Below are 22,516 nucleotides of genomic sequence, written 5' to 3' on the forward strand. Positions count from 1 at the left end.
AGGAGACTACAAACTGTAGCTCTCCACCCCTTTCCAAGTAGCTCACCAAGGGATTTCTGAGTTATATATACTGTGCTGAATAACTAAACCTGTAGTAATTGCCACTGTAAATGTATAATTTTGATGCCTAACTAAATAGATGGATAATGGTTTGTGGTTTATAGGCGTCCAGCTGTACTCCCTCTAATGTTTGCCATGGGGTAATAAATGTTCTATAAATGTTCTAATAGCTCTCTGGCATTTTTGTTTGGTAAAAGGTTGGAGACCCCTGCAACAGAGAATAATATATATATTTTTTACACTCTAAAGCTCCTATATTACATCAAATTAACTCCTTAAGTCATGTTATAATGTAGTTTCCTCATCAAAAACAGACCTGGAGTTGTGTTTTGTTTCCTTCACACATGTTTGTTTAACTCTTTATTATTAGTCAGTACATCTCCAAAGCTGAAAATGTTCTGTTCCACCTTGTGATGTCATGAAGCTGTAGTTTATTTTTAAGTTATCAGCTCAGTTTTACCTTTGGGTCCGGTCAAGTGTTAACGGAGGGAAACAGGCAGATTTTTTATATTCAAATGTCTCTTATTCAGAAACTAGAGGAACTATTGAAATAAGTAAAGTATCAGAATGTAGGAAAGAGTTACACTCCAACAGGGTCAAGTTAAACCTGTGAGATTCTTTCAAGTTGTTGACAAATAATTTAAAAACTCATGTCGGTAACGGAGGGAATGAAATATGCAGCACTTTTTGGTCAATAAATCCAAACAGTGATAACTCTTGGTTCTCACTTACATATCCTTAACAAACTGGTTTGAATATTTGCTTCATATAGTTTTCTACCATATGGTACAAGATTAGGTTGAAAAACCTCTGACTTTTTGACTCATGAGATTTTTTATTAAGAAAGTTCATGGTAACGGAGGGAAAAGTAACGGAGGGAAAATTGTACAAACAAGTAGAAGGTGCAGGATTTTACATCATTTGTTGTTTTTTTTCTTCCAAATACTTTAATATTACTTCAGAATGAAAGGAAACTATTTCTATAAAATATGTCAGTCCTTCCAAGCAAATTTTTATCATTTTAAATACATTATTTTTTTAAATGATGTACCTTCATCAACAGTTCAAAGATGGAATAACACAAGATATGATGAAATACATCCATTTATTTACATGATTTTTGGGTCTTTGAAATTTGGGAAATAATTTTTGTTCCATGTTTCATACATGGTCTGTTTAAAACATATGGAACTTTAGAACCAAAAATGGTACAGAAAAAAGGTCAACAGTTTCATAAACTAGAGTACATATGTATCTGTTCAATACATTTTTATATCAGATGAATTAACTTGAATTTTTGTTCTTGCTGTTTACTTCTGCTTGACTAGGCTCCTTTAGGCAATTCCAGGGCTGAAGTTATGATCCAAATGATTCTAGTGAAGGTGTGTGGAGTTTAAAATCACAGTGGAGCACTTCATTACCACATGACATCACAAGGTGCAACAGGGTGTTTCCAGTTTGAGAGAAGAACTCAGCCTAAACATGCAGTTAAACATGTGTGAATAAAACAAAAAAAAACACAACTCCAGGTCTGTTTGTGACGAGAAAATGACTTTATAGCCCTTTAATAAATTCTTATAAATCCATATTAACAGCGTTTTACTTCAAATTTAAATTTTTTATTCGACGCATTGAGAATAAAACATGAATCCGTAAACAGCGAAAGCCCCTAAAATCCAGCGCGGCCAAACCACAGTGCGTCATGTTCCTCCGAGAGTCCCGCTCACCGAGAGTTTTCACCTTGACTTGAGTTTAAAGCGTTTACTCGGCACAAAGCTGTCAGCGGCGATTACACTGTGACGGTGAACAGACACACACACACACACTTTGGACACACACACGCACAGGACCGGGGCTGGACTGTGTATCGCAAATCACTCAAAAGTCGTAATTTGACTTGGCAAAATTATCAAATCGCAAAGACTGAAGTTATTTTAATAGAAAGTTCTCCGCAAAAACACCCAATATCCTGTCATTTAGACCTGATTTGTCATAAAATTTCTTGCATTCTGTAACTTTTTGTTGAGATCGTTGCTATGGATATGTCCTTGGAACGTCCCGCAGTGCGACATTAAACAGCTCTACTTTACATTTATCTTACATTTATTAAATTACAGCTCGAAAACGTCTACAAAAAATAGACGTTCTGACCGTAAGTGGCGTCGCCTCTCCACAGATCTGACCTGTGTCTTGGTAGATAGAAAGGTTTAATGCCATACTGTGAAACATTCCAGGCAAAGCAATAACATCTCGATGGAGAAAAGCGTTTGACAGACTCTCGATACCACAATGATAATTTAAAAAAAAAAAAGTTAAATAGATAAAAATGCTCCTTTTTAGACAGTATAATGTGATTTTCAATACAAAATGATAGTAATTTCTTTGTGTTTTTTACTTTTTGTGTTCAAATGGGTCACTTTTATTTTTTTTACTGTTTGTGTATTTTTATTTATTTATTTTTTGATAACTTAAATAAGTATCTACTTTTAATACTAGTTTTGACATTGATTAGTTTGGCTGGGTATCATTAAGAAGTTTCCGATATGATACATACCTCGATACAGTGCAATTTCAGTTCGATTCGATATGGTTCAATAAAAAATAAAGTCTAAATCATGTCTGTGACACTAAAAGTCTTATTGTGCAAAGTTCATATGAAACACAAAAATTTTAATCATCAAAACAGTGAAAATGTCAAATTTGTCGCATAAACGAGTTTCCTTCCTCTGAACAAACAACAAAACTGTAGCTGTGACAAAATAATTTTGTGAAATAAACCAAAAAATACACTGTAAACCTGAAAAATTAAGCAGTAATAAAAAAATAATAATAATTGAGCTAAGTTTGTAGTCTTGTTTTTAATTAATGTAAATAAAAATGAAGTAAAAGAAAAATGAGTAAGTATCACATATAATGTTTAATTAAGTTCAGTATATATAAAAAAAATACATTAATACAAAATAATAATAAATAATAATAATAATTTCACATTCTTTAAAATATCTTATTAAGTTTTTTTTTTTTTTTTTTTTTATACTAAAGTAAAAAAAAATCTTTAAAAATGTTAGGCAACCATTTAGCTAAATAATTTTAATTTTATTTTAATTTAACATTTAGTTTTTTTTTGTTTTTTTTTTTAAAACAAATATGTATTTTCCACGCTTAATAAACACTGAAAAACATTTTAAATTTCAAATGTTTTTATTCTTTGCTGACAAAATACAAATGCAAAAATAGATTTAATCCGTTTGGCGATATATCGATACAGCAGCCCACGATATCGATACTGTATCATCACTTTAAACAATACGATATATCGATATTTCAATATTTTTGCACAGCCCTATCGATTAGTATCTGATTTTCAATACTGACAACCTTAACATGTTCTGATCTCTGCACTCTGATCACAATCGCAAAAACACCCAAAACCTGCATTTATCTTATTTGAACAGTATTTTTAAAAGTTGTATGTCCTTGTTTTGTTTCGTTTCAGTAAATCGAAGCCGCCTCCGCAGATCTCGCCCAGTAAGTCGAGTGGAGGAGAGTTCTGTGTGGCCGCGCTCTTCGCCTCCTCCAGGTCCTGGTTCCTGTCAAACCCCAACATCAAGAGGGAGAAAGGTGAGGCGCACGGGCCGACGCTCATTCCTCTGTCCTCCTCGCTTTAACAAAAACACCTCCATCACTTCAGTTCAGAGGGACTTTTTTTGTCTGTAACCTTTTCCCATCATCCACCTTTCTGCAGTGTCGGGGAGTAACAGATTACATGTACCAGAGTTACGTAATCAGAGTACAAATGATGAGTAACTGTATTCGGTTACAGTTACTGTGAAATAAATGGACTAAAACAGGTCTAAAACCACCCAGTCTAAACCAGATCTAAACCAGATCTAAACCAGGTCTTAAACCAGGTCCAAACCAGGACTAAACCAGTTCTAAACCAGGTCTCAAACCAGATTTGACACCAGGTCTAATACCAGGTGTAAAACCAGGTCTAAACCAGGTCTAAAACCAGGTCTAAACCAGGTCTAAAACCAGGTCTAAACCAGGTCTAAACCAGGTCTCTAAAACCAGTTCTAAACCAGGTCTAAAACCAGGTCTAAACCAGGTCTAAAACCAGGTCTAAAACCAGGTCTAAAACCAGGTCTAAACCAGGTCTAAAAACCAGGTCTAAACCAGGTCTAAAACTAGGTCCAGGTCTAAACCAGTTCTAAACCAGGTCTAAACCAGGTCTAAATCTAAACCAGGTCTAAACCAGTTCTAAACCAGGTCTAAACCTGGTCTAGAACCAGGTCTGAACCAGGTCTAAAACAAGGTCTAAACCAGGTCTAAAACCAGGTCTAAAATTAGGTCTAAACCAGGTCTAAACCAGGACTAAAACCAGGTCTAAACCAGGTCTAAACCAAGACTAAACCAGGACTAAATCCCTCCCGTGTAACAACTGAAAAAGTGGACCTGGTCAAACAGAACAAAATGATGCGGCACCGGACGAAGCCCGTACGAGGCCGCAGACGCCGACGCCGACATCACTCACCTAAAGGAATAAAGACGTCCCCAAAACTAACCTGGTTCATGTTTGTAGTGGTTGTATTTTCTCATTTTATTTTCACATTTTGTCGTGTCTGTTTGTAGTTTAGAGTTTTACTTCCTGTCTTGATTGTTTTTCCCGCCCTGATGTGTTTCACCTGTGTCTGTGTTTCTCCTCTGCCCTTTGTTGGTCCATTGTCTCTGTCAGAGTCTCTTCTTGTCTCATGTCATGACAGTTTAGTTTCCAGTTTTGGATTTTTTTGGATTTATTATGAAATGCTTTAAAGCCGTCCTGCATTTTGGGTCGTCTCTCTGTTTTCTACATGAGCGCAGGAGCAAGAGAACTGCGGCCTATTCATACCCGAACCAACCGCGCCGCAAAACAGACATAAATATAAAAATCCACTTGAACAAAAGCACGTAACACGCTGCACCAGATCGTTCCGTCTCTGGAGCCGTTTTCCATCGGATTAGTTTGGACGAACACTGCATCCACAACGAAAACGACTCTAATACGAACAAGTGTGGACCCTTTAGTCGAAAAATATGGTACTAAAAATGAACGAGATTATAATTTAGACTAGGGTGACCAAACGTCTGTTTTTCCCCGGACATATCTGTATTTTGCGTCCTGTCCTGGGCGTCCGTTTTTTTTTTTTTTTTCCAGTGATGGAAATGTCCGGGTTTTCAGTACCGTTCATTGAAACTGAGCGTCTCTCGTCGCGTCTGTGACTCAGAAGGAGCGAGACACAAACAGTCGGTCAGTCTGCAACATACAGGTGAGAGTACAGCGTTCCCTCGTTTATCACAGGGGTTAAGTTCTAAATTACTCATTACCTGCGATAGGTGAAATCTGCAAAGTATCAACTTTATATTTTGCAATTATTCTATCTGTTTTAAGGCTGTAAAACCTCTCAGCACAAACTTTATACACTTTTCTCACACAGGACACTTACAACACTTTTTACTTCCTTCTTAAAACTTGTTGCTGCTGTCGTCCTTTTGTTATTTTCCTCCTTCTTTATGTAACGAACCCAAGATTCATTTATTCCGTAATGGAGTCCAACAGCGCAGAGTCCTGCACGGGTCCATTTTTGGAGACTCGCACCCGCCCGTTAACCCGAGATTATATCAAGCTTTTGCGCTGCCTACGCCACAGACTGAACTAAGACTTAGGTTAGGTTAGGTTAGGTTGCTTTATTCGTACCCGTAGGTAAATTTGCTTTGCAGATTTAAGAGACAGGTTCCACATTTCACATTTCATTCATCCACAAAACACACATAAAAACACGATAAAATGTTACAATAAAGTGTTACAGTGCTCCAGTGCAGAATGGTTTGTTCCATAAACAACCAATTAAAATCATCCAACACACTTGTCTAAAATCACAATAAATAAATCTTAAATATGTTAAAAACGCACAATCTTAAATAAATAGATTACAATTTATTCAAAAGTATGATAGCAGCCGGAATGAAGCTCCTCTTAAAACGATTCGTTCTAGATCTTGGGACTAAAAACCTCTGACCAGAGGGAAGCAGCTGAAACTCTGAGTTTAGTGGATGTTGCACGTCTCCCAAAATCCTCTGGGACGTCGTCTGTAAGTGTCTCGAGTACAGAGAGTCCAGCGGCTCTGAGGATGAACAATCACCTCACTCGCCCATTTAACCAACTGATTCAGGGAGTTCTTGTTTTTAGCAGAAATGCTCCCAAACCACGAGACCAATGAAAATGTTAAAACTGATTCCATAAACCAGGACTGAACTGTGGGAAATATTATGTGTTGGTCATGCTAATTCACCTAATATTATGGACTTTGGAATGACATTGGAAAACACTATATCTATAGGTCTATATAACATGTTTTTTCTGGACTTTGAGTGCCACGAAGCAGAAAAACTGACATATGTGGACCCCGTGGCATGTTCCCACCCATGATAAGGTGCACTGGGTCAGCAGTATTGTTCATTTTCTTGCTGTATATGCTAAATCAACAAGTTAATGTTTTGTCAAGATGTAGTATAAAGCTACCCCTGATTTTGAGTTGGTCAGAGACGTCGTTCCGGGGTGACAGTTGTACTTGGACACGCATTGAACCTTCCGAAAAAACCCACAGAACCAACACTAAAACAGGACTAAACCAGAACTGAAACAGGACTCAGTTTCGGGACGGGCTCGGAGGTGACGCAGGAGAAAGGACCGGCTCAGCTCCGCACCTCACGGAGGTTAAACGCGGCAGTCGCCCGATCGCGCTTTGCGGACAAACTGCTCGGCGTTTTCTCTCTTAAGTCCAAGATTAGTCCTGGTTTAGACCCGGTTTAGTCCTGACCCACCCGTGTGTAAAGAAAACAACCAAAAAAAACACATGCAAAATTGATACACACACACACACACACAAAAAAAAATCTGCGAAATGGCGAGACCGCGAAAGATGAACCGTGATATAGCGAGGGACAACTATAGGCCCCACCTCCCACCCCCGGGAAGGTGTCCGGGTTTTCACAAATGGAAATATGGTCACCCTAATTTAGACTCTCTTTTTTTTCTTATTTAGCTGCTTTTACCAAACAATTTCTGATGTAAAGATCATTTACTTTGACGAGAATGAATTAAAATCAGGTTCAGAATTTTTAACGTTTTCCAATTCCTAAAACGTTTCCTGCGTTCTGTCATTTCAGACCAGTCCAGGCAGTCGGTGGTCGACTCTCTCTACATCCTCAGCTGCTACGGAAACTTGGTGGAGCATGTCCTGGAGCCCCGCCCCCTCGCCACGGCCGCCAAGATCAGCGACGACACGCCCCTGGAGCTGAGCACCTGCCCCCGAGCCTGCTGGACCCTCACCAGGTACTGAATCCTGTCAGGGGAGGAGGGCGTGGGCTAGACTCCTGATCTCTGTGGGTTTGTGGAGTGTGCATGTCCTTAAACGTGCTGATTTTTACTTCAAAACCTTTAAAAACTTGAAAAAATCAGAGCTAGAAGTGTCCAGAGTTCTTCCTCTCTTACCTTACACATTCAGACGTCCTAATTCTTCAAGTTTTTAAGCACTTTTCACAATTTTCAGACACCAGAGCAGAGTTTTATGACCATTCTCACGATCCTAACAACAACTAGCATGCTAACAGTGCACCTGCAGCATTACTTCCTGATTCGCGGACCATAAAAGGCTTTATAATTAGATGCAGACAGCACACAGAGGACTTATTTTGACCTCAAGAGCAGCTTGTACAAAATATCTGAGTTTGACTTCTTGTAAATAGCTGAGATTTTTAAAAAGTTTTTATTATTATTATAAAACTGAACTAGGACTAAACCAGGTCTGGGACCAGACTGGGACTGAGACCGGGACCAGGACCGGGATTGGGACTAGACCAGAACTGAGACTGGGACTGACACCGGGATCAGACCAGGACTGAAAACGGTTTAGTCCTGTTTTAGTCCTGTTTCAGAAAAAAACAAATCATTATCCGTTTTTTCATTTTAGTTTTGGAGACAAATAATGAAGAAAACTGTTGTTTTTTTGTGTTCTTATTTTTGGTTTTATATTGAAAAACAAATGAACGAACGACACACAGATTCTGCAGCTTCACCTCGATTCGTGCGCTGTGTAGATGTAAACAAACATGTGAGGAACTACTCCCACCTTTTTACTTTTAAAGAACGACTCAAACTGGATTCACAGAGCCGTTTTGTGGGGGTCCCCACCCCCGATAAGGTGTTCTGGTGGGACCTCGACATGGAGCTACTCTCACCTCACTACCTGAGCACATGGCCTCCCACTTGTCTCGACCAGGACGAAAAACGGCAAATTTCTTGTCCAAGTCATTGTTAAATGCGCATTTGCACTTCGGCATGTTGCTGACTGACTGATTGTTTGTGTCTCGCTCCTTCTGAGTCACAGAGAGCGACGAGTCAATTTAATGGCCCCAATGAAAGATCATGAAAACCCGGACATTTCCATCACTTTATGAAAAAAAACCCGGACGCCAAAAAACGGACATGTCCGGGGGAAAATGGACGTTTGGTCACCCTATTGTACCGTATACAATATGACAGAGCAGCTCAGAGTCACACTGACACACACACACACACACACACACACACACACACACACACACACACACACACACACACACACACACACACACGGAGCATAGGCTTCAAAATCACGCACGAGGACACAAAGTCGGGTCACGCTTCCCCGAACTCGCAGCCAAAATCTGGCAAATTTTCCTGTAGCCTGTAGTGGCCTTAAGTCTAAGTTTAAGTCTAAGTTAGTTTTTTTTATATACTTTTTCAGGACTCCACAGTGCAACGCAGGTGACAGACCTGGTCCAGTACTTGGTGTGAGTACTCCTGAAGACACGAGACACACAAACGAGAGAGTCCACGAGATTTTTGACATTTACATTTTTCTTTTTAAGACGTTGCTAAATAGTCCGATTTAGTTCTTGTTTTCCAAAGTTGGTCCGAGATTTCCAGACTTTTTTTATTTACTGAATTTTTTATTTATACTTTTTTTTCGTCTTTAATCTTGTTTTGTCCAATCCAAAGGGGGAAAAAATCTTCTTCTTGTGGAGTTTTTGTCTCACGAGATCTTGAAGCACGAGATATTTTCCCGTCCCTAGTTGGTTGATGTTACTTTCAAAAACTCCAGTCGTTGTTCTGATTCGATCGCATTTAAAGCTGCATTGTGTAACTTTTTGGGTGGAGAGTCTGGTCCATGTTTCAAAATATGGCATTAAACATTTATATCTTCATGGAGACCAAAACCAGACCAAGTTACAGCTCAGAATCTGTTTTTCTAGATATTTTTGAGCTTTAAACCCACCTGTAATTGAATAAACGTAAAGTAGAGCTGTTTATCCTTTGAAACAAGCAGGTGACGGACCCTCCACCACCAGAAAAGTTACACAATGCAGCTTTAAAGCCTGCCCACATGCTTCCACAGTCAACACAAACACGAACCACGCTGAGCTTTATTTGAAATTCCATATGTCTTTTATTCCCACACGAACTGAAGCTGAGGCGCTGTGGCCTTTTAGAGCCGGGCCCTTGTGTGTTGTGTTTAGTTGGAGTTGTATTGTGTTGTGGAGCGTTGTATTGATTTGATTGCCTCTATACGGTGCCTTTAAACTCCCCCCCCCGCTGTCTTCAGTCTTGTATGTTTCGTCTTATGGACTTCTGCTCGATTAAACAGGCTCCTGAACTCTAATACCCCGGAGTCTAAACTGTATGTACTGCGCTTTAAGTTAAAATGACTTACAAATATATCTAAAGTATCTTGGTTTGAGTAAGTTTGACTAATATGGACCTTTTTTTGTGTGTAGTTGAATTTTCAGATGTTTAAAATTAATTAATTTATTTTAAACAGGCTCCTGAACCCTAATACCCCACTGCGAGTGTGTATATGCATTAGGATAAAAGTTAAAATGACATCAAGTATACATTTTCTCTTGATTTGAGTCATTTAGACTAATATAGACCATTTTTTTTTTGGTTTGTAGTTGGATTTTTTAAATATATTTTGGACTTTTTTTAATTTAAATTTTATTTTATTATTTAATTTAATGTCATTTTTAATGTATTTAAAAAAAATTTAAATATAATTTTAATTATGTTTTATTTCATTTTATTTTATTTTTAAAAATATATTTTGGGCTTTTAAGTTTTATTTTATTATTAAATTTAATTGAATATTTAATTTTCACTTTAATTGTATTTTTTATTTATTTATTTATTTTTTATTTAATTTTCTTTTAGTTTAGTTTAAGAGTGAGGGGATTATTTTAATTTAAAGTGTCCATGAAGTACAACATTTATCTTTTGAAGACATGCAAAATTAGAGCTCTGAGTGCATTATTTATAAAAAATAAACAAATACATACAGTTGCTTCAAAAAGAGCAGATATCTAAACATTTAACTCAATTTAATTTGATATTTCTACACTTTTGCACTTTTTTTTTTTTTTTTTTTTTAACCTTTAACCTCAACCACAACATGAACACTGCAAAGAGATTTTCAAAACTTATATCAGATTATTCATCTTGTTTTCAGATTTATTATCGACTTATTAGTTCTGAGACTGGGTAATTCTATGATACGATATTTATTACGATATTTTGGATCAGCTAATATCATTGTAGATGTGACACTTTTTTGCTTTTAAAATACCTTGAAAAGATTTTGGTGTGAATCCCAAGAATTCAACTAAAAACATATTTCTTCATGTTGTCTGCGCTGAAATGAATCATGGGAAATGTAGTTCCTGATGTTTGTAAACTGTTGCTTCTATAAAACCTGCATTTAAACAAAGGAACTTGTAAATCGATGTATTGTGACACCCCACGATGTTATTGTGAGACTTTTGGCGATACGATATCACGATATTTCGAGTTAAATTCGTCGTGGAGCTTTTGTATCACCAGTTTGTGCACATTTCTTTTTAGCGAGGCCACCGTAGTCTTATTTTTTATTGGAAAACACTGGTTCTGACCCTGTCCCCTCAACTCTGTGTGTGTGTATATTTGTGTGTGTGTGTTGTTGTGACCCCTCTGTGTGTGTTTGTGTGTGTCAGTGTGTGTGTCGTGTCCTGTCTGAAAGCCTGTGTTTCTGCTGTTATTGGTGCCACATGCTGAGTTGGGACCTCTCCCTGTGTGCGTGTACGATTGTGTTTACGTGTGTGTGTGTTTTGTGTGTTTGTGTGTGTGTTTTGTGTGTGTGTGTGTGTGCGTTTGTGGTCTTATTGGTGCCACATGCCGAGCGGGGTCCTGTGCTCCTGGACTCACTGTTTCCTCAGATACACAGATACTGTCCTAACTGTTCTGGTTCATATCCTCCGAGGGAAACTCTGCTCCCTCTATTTACATTTTTAGTCGAAGAAACGCTCTTACATTCCCTGTTCGTAGCAGAGCAAAGTAACATGTCGATAATGTAAGGTTTATTTAACGTCTACTTGCACCACCCAAAGCTCTGGACATACACAAACACTCTGGGTCATGCACAAATACTGAAAAAATTAGCAAATGCCAGAGGTGACTTGACTTGACTTGATAAAATGGACTAAGGTTACGTTTATATGATGACGGTCTGAACAGAAGACGCAAAAGTGGCATCGCGTCTTCACTTTTTATTTCGCGTTTAGACGAGCGTTTTCGGGAGGAAATCTGCGTGCATACGGTGACGTAAAAGTGTGTACGGCGGAGCGTATTCAACTTCTCCACTCTGGAGGGTGGTTTCAGATTTTTGCGTTTTTAAGCCCCAAAAACGCCGTCACCGTCTAAACGAAAGACACTTCCGATAAAGTAATTTGTCATTTTTACCCACAAGCGTTCTCGTGTAAACAGGCCCTAAGAGGTTGGGACTCGACTTGGACTTGAAGGTCAGTGACTTGGGACTTGAATCAAACTTGATGCTTCTGCTAAAAAATATGCTTTTATAAAATTACTTTTCTCTTTACAGTTGATAAATGCGGTTCTGAGTTTTACAAGAACAAACTGGAACATGTCCCTCCCACTTCTGTTTGTTACTCTGGATGAAACTGAAGTACTGTGATACTCAAATGTACTACAGTAATATACAGTACAATACAATAAAACAGAGGGAACTACATAGAAACTGATATTAAGCGCTTTTAAATCTTAATTCTTTCTGTGTTTAAAAAGGAAAATACTAATATATAAAGATACCACGACTTTTTAAGTACAATTTAGTTTAAAAATCATATAAATTGCAAAAATTTGGTTTAAAAACAGATAATACTCCCTACAACTGCACAACAACTCAGCCTTACGTAGCAGATAATAATCCCTACAACTGTCCAACAACTCACCCTGATGTAACAAATACTCCCTTTTTAACTTTTTAAGTACAATTTTGTTTAAAAAATCATATAAATTGCAGAAATCTGGTTTAAAAAATTCAAATAACTTGAAGCTCAAAGCAGCCGACTTGGACTTGACTTGGACTTATGGGCCAGTGACTCGAGACTCGACTTGGACTTGCCTGTATTTGAATTGAGACTTGACTCAGACTTGAGGTTAAAGACTTGAGATTTACTTGAAACTTGCAAAAGAACAAAAACTAAAAAAAACCAAACCAGTGATGCTGTGCTTAATATATTGTGTTCTTTTATTTTGAAATTCCCAAGTCTACAAATATAAAATAGGATTGTACAAAATCATAATTGTCTTTGTAATTTAAGCGAGGTTCTTTACACACTGGCTCTTTCATAAACATTTTCAAACACACTGACTTATTTAAAGGCCCCGTATTACGCGAAATTGTCTCTTGTGAGCTTTTAGTCGTGTTATAATGTCGTTCCCGCCTTAAAAACAGACCTGGAGTTGTGTTTTGTTTCATTCACACATGTTTAAGTAACCCTGGAAGCGGTCGTGAAGCTGTAATTTACAAGTTAACAGCTACCTTTACCAGTAGACATCGGAAATTCCAGGTCTAAAATCATCCAAATGATTCTAGTGAAGGTGTGTGGAGTTTAAAAACACAGCGGGGGCACTTCCTGGAGTTCTTAGGTCTTAGTTTTGCTTTTGTTTACGGTCGCACAAGCAAATAATTATGATAAAGAAGCACAAAACCTATCAAAATTAAAGGTAATGTTTTGTTATGTTGGTAAAAAACCTTTGTCAGATCATTTTTCTTGCTTTGGACCAGAGTACACAAAATGGTTGCCAGCCCAGATGCTCAGCTCCCACAGTGAGGTCACCCAGTGAGATCAGCCACTCTACAACAACAAACAAGGCTCGTCCTGTATCACCACATGACATCACAAGGTGGATTTCAGAGTGTTTTCAGTCTGAGAGAAAAACTCAGGCCTAAATCTGCAGGGTTTGTGTGTTAAACATGTGTGAATGAAACAAAAAAACACAACTCCAGGAATCCGTGTGTCATTCGTTCATTCGTTTTTCAATATAAAACCAAAAATAAGAAAACGAAAAAACAACAGTTTTCTTTGTTATTTGTCTCCAAAATCAAAAATGAAAAAACGAATAATGATTAGTTTTTTTAGTTTTCGATTTTGTGTTTAAATGAAGAATGGAAAAAACGGATAACGACCGTTTCCCGTTTACGTGACTTCCATGACTGCGATGCCGGACTTTTGCACTGCGTACGGACTGAACCAGGACTGATCCAGGTCCGGTATCAGAGCGGGACCAGAGTGGACTCCAAGCCTCAGCTTCGAGCTCCGGCCCTGCTGTGGGCTCTGAGCCTCTGGTCGCGGTCTCAGTCTCGGTCTGGTCCCGGTTTCAGTTCTAATCTCAGTCTTGGTCTGGTCCCGCTCTGGTCTCGGTCTGGTCTCGGTCTTAGTCCTGCTCTGGTCCCGGACCTGGATCAGTCCTGGTTCAGTCCGTACGCGGTGCAAATGTCCGGCATCACAGTCAACTGAAAAAGCGAATCCTTATCTGTTTTGTCATTTTGGTTTTGGAGACAAATAATGAAGAAAACAGCTGTTTTTTTTTTTCATTTTCTTATCTTTGGTTTTATATTGAAAAACGAATGAACGAATGATACACGGATTTCCAGATCTTAACAAAATGCTGCCTGTACTGAAAAATGTAAACGTGGGCAAGGTACAAACCCAAGGAACACTGACTGAAGATATTAAAAGTTCTTTATTACATGGAGAGACGCCAACGAGTTTCGACCAGCGGGATGGTCTTCGTCTAGTCTGATTCATCAGCCGGTTTCATTTTGTAGAAACCGTCTGACCTCGCAGCATTAGAATTCCTTCGCTCGACAGTAGGCGGGTACTTTTTTTATTTAACCAGTTGCTGCTGTTTGGTCGTGACGTATGTAATGCACCAAATCCCGTAGGAAGAAGGACAATAACGTCTTTCCCCTTGATAAAATTCACCAAACATTCTCTTTGTTCCGGCTTTAAATCCTCGATCTCGGGAATCGTTGCCAACACAGAATGTCCGGCTCTTCGCTGATTGGCTGGTGCCCGAACTCGCACTTACAGCGTTTTTGTGAACCGTCTAGTGTGTTCTAATTCCTGACCTAGTCGCTGGAGAAAAATGAAATGCATTTTGAGTGGTTGGTTTGGACCAACTGTCTCTGGTTTGGACCCGAGTTTGCGTTCACACTAGTGATGGGCATGATTAGTCAATTAATCGATAATTGATCATTAAGAATCTCGTTGATTATGTTCATTTTTAATCGACAAATCGAATGTAGGTCGCTGTGCGTAGCGGCTATTGGGTGATCAAACATCCGTTTTTCACGTCCTGTCCTGACCGTCTGGGGTTTTTTTTTCTATAAAGTGATGCAAATGTCTGGGTTTTCATGATCTTTCACTGGGCCATTAAACTGAGCGGCTCTCGTAGCTCTCTGTGCAGTGCATTTAGAATAGTTGGTTTGGACCGACTGTCTCTGGTTTGGACCTGAGATTGAGTTCACACGAAAGCGACCAGAGTTTGGCATTTGGTGTGGAGTCAAGTGGACCGAGACCACCTCTTTTTTTAGGTCTCGGTCCACTTGATTTAGTGCGGAACCGAGTGTGAGTGAACCTTTCACACCAACCAAAACGAACTGACATAAGAGCTTCTGGTTCGAATGGAGGCTGTCGGTGTGAAAAACCTTTTAAGGGCCCATCTCATATAAAATAACTCTTTTCACATTGTATCACAACATAAACAAGCACAATTTGGGTTTTGGAACATCCATTTCACAATAGTTATGAAAACTTACTGATTTCTTGGAGAGAGTCACAGACCAGGAACTATGAAAGTCCGACTATTGCTCCTCCCCCCGCCCGTCCTGAGAAAGCACAGGCTCCGCCCTCCAAACGTGACGTAGGCTCTGAGTGAGCCGCCCTTCCTCCGCCATCTCAGGGAGGGAGGGGGACACAGACGTGCACCTTGCTATGATTCCCGATATGGGGCGGCAGTAGCTCAGTTGGTAGAGCGTTTGTCCACTGATCTGAAGGTTGGCGGTTCAAATCCCACTCTTCATATAAACATCATTGGTTGAGCGGTCAGATCCACTGTAGTTGCTGGTGTGATTCCAGCTCCCACAGATGAATGCTGCCGTTGTGTCCTTGCGCAAGACACCTTGCCCCTAGTGTCTGTGTACACTGGTGTGTGAATGGGTGAGTGGTTCCTTGTTGTAAAGCGCTTTGAGCCTTGAAGGTGGAAAAGCGCTATAGAAAAACTTTTATTCATCATGGAGATACAGCGCGTTGAGCCGCATGTGTTGGACCCGGAATCGGACGAGGACTTTGAGGAGCACGAAGCTCAAGCACCGAGTCCACATCAGCTGAACATTACTGATTGATAAAGTATTAATAAACACTAGGAGATAAACTTATTATATCGTGTTCACTGCAGTGTAGAACAATTACAAATTTTGTTTAGGTGTTGATGTGGAACAGAGGCAATGGAGCGGGGGAGGAGGGCGGGTAAGCGTTTTCTGCTACATCAAACGTGTTATAGGTGTATCTGCCGCGTCGTCTTTGTAGCAGCTTTAGTTCGTTGTCACGTGGGAGGGTGGTAGAAATACGCTGCAATTTGTTAAAAAAATGCTCAATCAATCTAAAAACCACTTTGGCGACAAATACAAGGCCCATACGTCACTCTTAGAAGGTAGAAAGCTCTGAAAAGTTGATTTTGCACGACATGGGCCCTTTAATATCCCGGATTTGTGCGTTAAACTTGCGCGAACGGAACAAAACACAACTCCAGGTCTGTTTGCGACGAGGAAACGCGAGAACAGCTCAGAAAACAGCGCCCGTGTTTATTTTTACCTCTTCCTTTCGCTGTTTTCTACACACACTGGGCTCACAGAATCGTAGGTGGCAGCTGAATAACAAATTCCCCGAACCTGGAGGCGAAATGGCAGCCGGACAAAATTCCTTGTTTTGACCTCACTTTGCTTCACACTCCAGCGCTCCGACAGAGAGAGAGAGAGAGAGGGACACAACCGTCGTATTTCTAATTGGACATTAATGTAAACGCCCCCCCCTTCTGATTACGCGCCCGGATCCGCAGAGCCGGCGCACGAATCGTTGGTGTTCTTGTCACCGCGGCAACCCTCATCGCTCTGACACTCCGCGAGGTCGTTAGCGCTAATTTGAGAGCAGATTTCCTACCAGTTAGACCCAGGGCGGCGCGGAATCGTGGGCGGGGAGCTCAGCGTAAACATCGCGTTCGCCGGGAGCGTTTTTGGTGGAGCTAATTACATATTTGAGTTTGGTAATGAGACGATGTGGGCCCGGAGTCCAGATCGGTTCAGTGTGTGGCCGTCCGTAGGCTCAGGCGCTTTTCGGAAGAGATTCAAAGCTTCGGTTGCACTTGTTTTTGATTGAATTAGAGGGAGTTTTGGGTGTCAGCTAATTGGTCCGGAGTGCGAGCGTGTCCCGGGGCACAAACAGTGCGGCTGGATACGGGAAAGACACAGAGAGAGTCTTTATGTGTCGAGAGCAGAGGTTTGGAGAAGGAGTCACTTCAGTTTAACGTTTAAATACTCAAATCTCTGTTGTTTGTTTATAAATTGTTGAAAATTCAGATAAAAAAGGGGATAAAATAACTCTGAGCAGTGCAAGGACTAAATCTAAGTCTAAAGTAGGTCTAAACCAGGACTAAAATCAGGACTAAACCAGAACTAAACCAGGAATAAACTAGGATGAAAATCAGGACTAAAACCAGGACTAAAACAGGTCGAAACCAGGATTAAAACCAGGACTAAATCTAGGTCTAAACCAGGACTAAAATCAGGACTAACCAGAACTAAACCAGAACTAACACCAGTTCTAAATCAGGACTAAACCAGGACTAAACTAGGATGAAATTCAGGACTAAACCAGGTCTAAACCAGCACTGAACCAGGACTAAAATCTGAACTAAAACCAGTTCTAAACCAGGACTAAAATCAGGACTAAAACCAGGTCTAAACCAGGACTAAATGTAGGTCTAAAGTAGATCTAAACCAAGTCTAAACCAGAACTAAAACCAGGACTAAACCATGACTAAAATCAGGACAAAAACCAGGTCTAAACCAGAATGAAAATCAGGTCTAAACCAGGTTTAAACCATGTGTAAACCAGGACTAAACCAGGACTAAACCAGGTCTAAAATCAGGACTAAAACCAGGTCTCAGTCAAAGGTTTAGAATCAGGACTAAAACCAAGTCCGAGTCAAATCCCAAGTCAAACACAGGCAAGTCCAGATCGAGTCTCGAGTCACTGACCCATAAGTCCAAGTCGAGTCCAAGTCGTCTGCTTTGAGCTTCAAGTCATTTCAAGTCTTTAAACCAAAGTTTAAAGACTTTGGTTTAAAGACTTGACCTTTTTTTGAGATTTATATGAATTTTAAGCTCCTTATAAAGTCATGGTATATTTATATATCAGTATTTATATAAGAGTTGTAGAAATGCATTTTTTCCCTTTTTAAATGTCTTCAAAGATCTTAGTGTGAATCATTAGGATCAGAAAAGAAAGAATTCAGATGTAAAAGTGTTTAATATCAGTTATTTTGTCGTGTGTTTGCACTGAAATGGAAGGATCATGTTCTCTGTACTTCCCTCTGTTTTACTGCATTGTACTGTGCATTACTGCATATTACTGTAGTACTTTTGAGTATCACAATACTTCAGTTACATCCAAAGTAACAGAAGTGGGAAGGACATGTTCCAGTTTGTTCCTGTAAAATTAAACACTGCATTTATCAACTGTAAAGTGAAAAGTATTTTATCAAAACATATATTTTAGAAGAAGCAGAAGTCTCCTTAAGTCCAGCTCAAGTCCCAAGTCACTGACCTTCAAGTCCAAGTCGAGTCCCAAGTCTTAGTCTATTTTATCTGGTCCAGCTCAAGTCCCAATAGTGACTCAAGTCTGACTCAGGTCAAAATCACTATTTGCAAGTCCAGTCCCCACCTCTGTTCTGTTATTTACCATATCAACCTCATATGTAACGTAATCCATTAAATTACTTAAATTGAGTAACGTAATCTGAATACTTTGGATTACTTGATATTGTCTTGCTTTTTAAAACTATATGAATGTACCAACCACATCCTGAAAATTCTTGTTTGTTCTTTTCAAATTGTCTGTTGAGCCCAAGTCTCCATGAACAGACTTTTATTCACTGTAAACAAGCAAAGAGGAGGAAATGTTCACATGAGAAGTTTTATCTGCTTAAAGAAAATAAAAAGCCCAGACTTTACTGAACCGTATTAAAAATATTACTGATACCTACTGTTACGTGTCATATTGTTTAGACCTGATTTAGACCTGATTTAGTCCTGCGTTTAGACTTGGTTTTAGTCCAGGTTTAGTCCTGGTTTAGTCCTGGTTTAGACCTGGTTTAGTCCTGCGTTTAGACTTGGTTTTAGTCTTGGTTTAGTCCTGGTTTAGACCTGGTTTAGACCTGGTTTAGTCCTGGTTTAGTCCTGGTTTAGACCTGGTTTAGTCCTGCCTTTAGACTTGGTTTTAGTCTTGGTTTAGTCCTGGTTTAGACCTGGTTTAGACCTGGTTTAGTCCTGGTTTAGTCCTGGTTTAGTCCTGGTTTAGACCTGGTTTAGTCCTGCCTTTAGACTTGGTTTTAGTCTTGGTTTAGTCCTGGTTTAGACCTGGTTTAGACCTGGTTTAGTCCTGGTTTAGTCCTGGTTTAGACCTGGTTTAGTCCTGGTTTATTTAGACTTGGTTTAGACTTGGTTTAGACCTGGTTTAGACCTGGTTTAGACCTGGTTTAGTCCTGGTTTGGTCCTGGTTTAGACCTGGTTTAGTCCTGGTTTAGACCTGGTTTAGTCCTGGTTTAGACCTGGTTTAGACCTGGTTTAGTTTAGTCCTGGTTTAGACCTGGTTTAGCCCAAAATGTGAAAACAGGAAAATCCCTCTGTTTAATCCATTTATTTCAACAAAGTAACTGTAATCCAATTCCCACTCACTGAAACAGTAACTGTAACTGAATACAGTTACTCATCATTTGTACTCTGATTACATGTAATCTGTTACTCCCCAACACTGACCATTGACCATATCTGTAAGTCTTTTTAACTGACAGCAGTTGTGCCTGTGTGTTTGCGGAAAAAAAAATGCATCGAAGTCTGTGCACAGAACAGAACATATATATATAATATATATAATATATAAACCATGAACCAGGTCAAAACATCTGAAATCTGACAGTTCCTCCACCTGAGAGTCTCACCGGTCTCCAGATAAAATGTTTCTGTCCGCGGTGTCAGAGTTGAAAAGTGTGGATTAACCAATCACTGACACACATGTTCTGTCTGTGTCCAAACAAATCCGGCTGCTCACGAGGGGCAAAAAAAAGACGAGGGAAACAAAGCTTCAACACGATTGTCTGCAGAATCAGTGAGCTCTAAACTCTGTTAATCTGATGTGAGAGAAATGTGTGAAATTTGATTTTATTTGTAAATAATAAGTGACCAATGAGCTCCTTCGTTTCACATGTGCCACTGGAATAAACAAATCTGATTGGACGATCATGTTTGGTTCTGGCTCGAGATGCGACGGGCGTAATGAGAAACAGACTGAAATCACTCTGTATGAAAAATCCTCTCAGATATCAGTCTGGACTGAGCAGAGAAACTCTTCACAACATCATGTGTACAGGAGGAATCTGCACTGACATGAATCTGACTTTACACATTTAACACGGTTCAATAAATCACAATAAAACCTGATACTAAAACACAGGACGATATACTGTGATTTATCAATAATTACGCAGAATATTATGGTCGAGTATCTTCATATGAATATAGAAGTCGCAGGAAACGCCCAAACCATGAAGAAAAAATGCCACTTATAATCCAAAACATAAGGTGGTTCAATTTGAATTGGCGAATTGAACCTGTGTCATTCGTTCATTCGTTTTTCAATATGAAACCAAAAATAAGAAAACGAAAAAACAACAGTTTTCTTCATTATTTGTGTCCAAAACCAAAATGAAAAAACAGATAATGATTCGTTTTTTCAGTTTTTGATTTTGTGTTTAAATGAAAAATGGAAAAAACAGATAACAGCCGAATGCGATGGCGGATTTTTGCACTGCATACGAACTGAACCAGGACTGATCCAGGTCTGAACCAGACCGGGACTGAGACCGAGACCAGTCCGGGACCAGTCCGGGACCAGACCGAGACCAGACCGAGACCAGACCAGAACCTGAGCGGGACTGAGGCCGAAACTAGACTGGGACCAGACCGGGACTAGACTGGGACTTAGACCGAGATTGAGACCGGGACTGAGACCGGGACTGAGACCGGGACTGAGACTGAGACTGAGACCGAGACTGAGACCGGGACTGAGACTGGGACTGAGACCGAGACCAGGCCGGGACCAGACCGGAGGCTCAGAGCCCACGGCAGGGGCAGAACTCGAAGCTGAGGCTCAGAGTCAAAGCTCGGAGTCCGCTCTGGTCCTGGACCTGGTTCAGTTTGTATGCAGTGCAAAAGTCTGACATCGCAGTCACGGACGTCACGTAAACAGGAAACGCCCGTTATCCGTTTTTTTCCATTTTTCATTTAAACACAAAATGGAAAACTGAAAAAACTAATCGTTATCCGTTTTTTAAATTTTGGTTTGGAGACAAATAATGAAGAAAACTGTTGGATTGTATTGTTTCTTCTTTCAGAGTGTTTTGTGCGTGTGACAAAACGGTCTGGACGATTTCAAAAAATGATGGAACAGATTTTTTTCAAAGTTCACATTTTAAGATTTTATTTGCAGAAGAAACGATGATACTTTCAATTTCATTCCGATTGCGATTCGTCTTCCAGCCCTGCTTAAACACACACGCCCTCCCACCCCTGACCTCGCTGTACTTCCTCTGCACTTCCTCTGCGTGTTCCTCCTCCTCCTCCTCCTCCTCTTCACTCGCTCCAGGGTTTGGCTCCTCGTTCCGAATCCGATCCAGGAAAACTCATCCGCAGCTGGGTCGTACTCCGAGCGTCCTGCCCCCTCTCGCCGAAGCGCCCGGGCTCCGCGGCACCGACCAGCCGTACGGAGACGCGCGGGTTTTCGCATATGGAACTCTTATTTACATTTTAACATAACGTGAGGAGAGACGATCCGACGGCTCCGTAGCTGCGCTCCAACGACATTATAATACAGATGTTTTTATGCGGCACCGTTCTTTATGATTCGCTGCATTATTCATTCACTTAGAGCTGTTTTAGCCCGTTTTCAAACCACGAAACGAAACAAAACGTATTTAAATTTGACTTGTTCTTCGCTTTCATGAACCCTTTGGCACTTTGGCGACTGTAACGTGAATTTCCAGGCATGTGCACAGCTTAAAGGTCCGATATTACGCCAAATTTACTCTTATTGTGTTGTTACGTATTCAGAACTGGAGTTGTGTTTTGTTTCATTCACACACGTTTGAGTAACTGAGTGTGTTTACGTGCACATCAGTATCCCGGTTCTGTCAGTATTCGGGTTACTGCGTTTCCATGCGCGCTGAGACACCGGGACACTCATATCCCCGTGAACATGATCAAATGGAGTATCCCGGTTTCTTGACATAATCTTACAAATGCACAAGCGCAAAAATTTACTCAACTTAAATTAATAAACCAGGAAAAAGATGCAGTGCAGATTGTACGTGTGCTGGTTTAGCGCAGCACTTTATTTTACAGTTGTTTCACTCATGTACAAGCATTTTATTTACGTTGGTCACTTTATTTATGTCTGTCACTTTATTTATGTTGGTCACTTTATTTATGTCGGTCACTTTATTTATGTTGGTCACTTTATTTACATCGGTCACTTTATTTACGTTGGTCACTTTATTTATGTCGATCACTTTATTTGCGTTGACCACTTGATTTACGTTGGTCACTTTGTTTACGTTGGTCACTTTATTTACGTCTGTCACTTTATTTATGTGGGTCACTTTATTTATGTCGGTCACTTTATTTGTGTTGGTCACTTTATTTACATTGGT

General features: G+C 39.9%; 1 protein-coding gene across 1 annotated transcript in view; it reads left to right on the forward strand.

Annotated features, from left to right (window-relative positions):
* bcas3 (BCAS3 microtubule associated cell migration factor) overlaps positions 1-22,516 on the forward strand; it is a 988,864-nt gene that overhangs the window by 427,489 nt on the left and 538,859 nt on the right. Inside the window, exons 17-21 of the mRNA XM_055166948.1 lie at positions 3,557-3,681; positions 7,267-7,432; positions 8,886-8,905; positions 18,463-18,478; positions 20,971-21,007. Coding sequence (XP_055022923.1) covers positions 3,557-3,681; positions 7,267-7,432; positions 8,886-8,905; positions 18,463-18,478; positions 20,971-21,007 — 364 coding nt within the window. The remainder of the gene's footprint in view (positions 1-3,556; positions 3,682-7,266; positions 7,433-8,885; positions 8,906-18,462; positions 18,479-20,970; positions 21,008-22,516) is intronic.

This window comes from Boleophthalmus pectinirostris, unplaced genomic scaffold (assembly GCF_026225935.1).
Source record: "Boleophthalmus pectinirostris isolate CB_2022bp ecotype Guang Dong unplaced genomic scaffold, ASM2622593v1 HiC_scaffold_9, whole genome shotgun sequence".
NCBI lineage: Eukaryota > Metazoa > Chordata > Actinopteri > Gobiiformes > Gobiidae > Boleophthalmus > Boleophthalmus pectinirostris.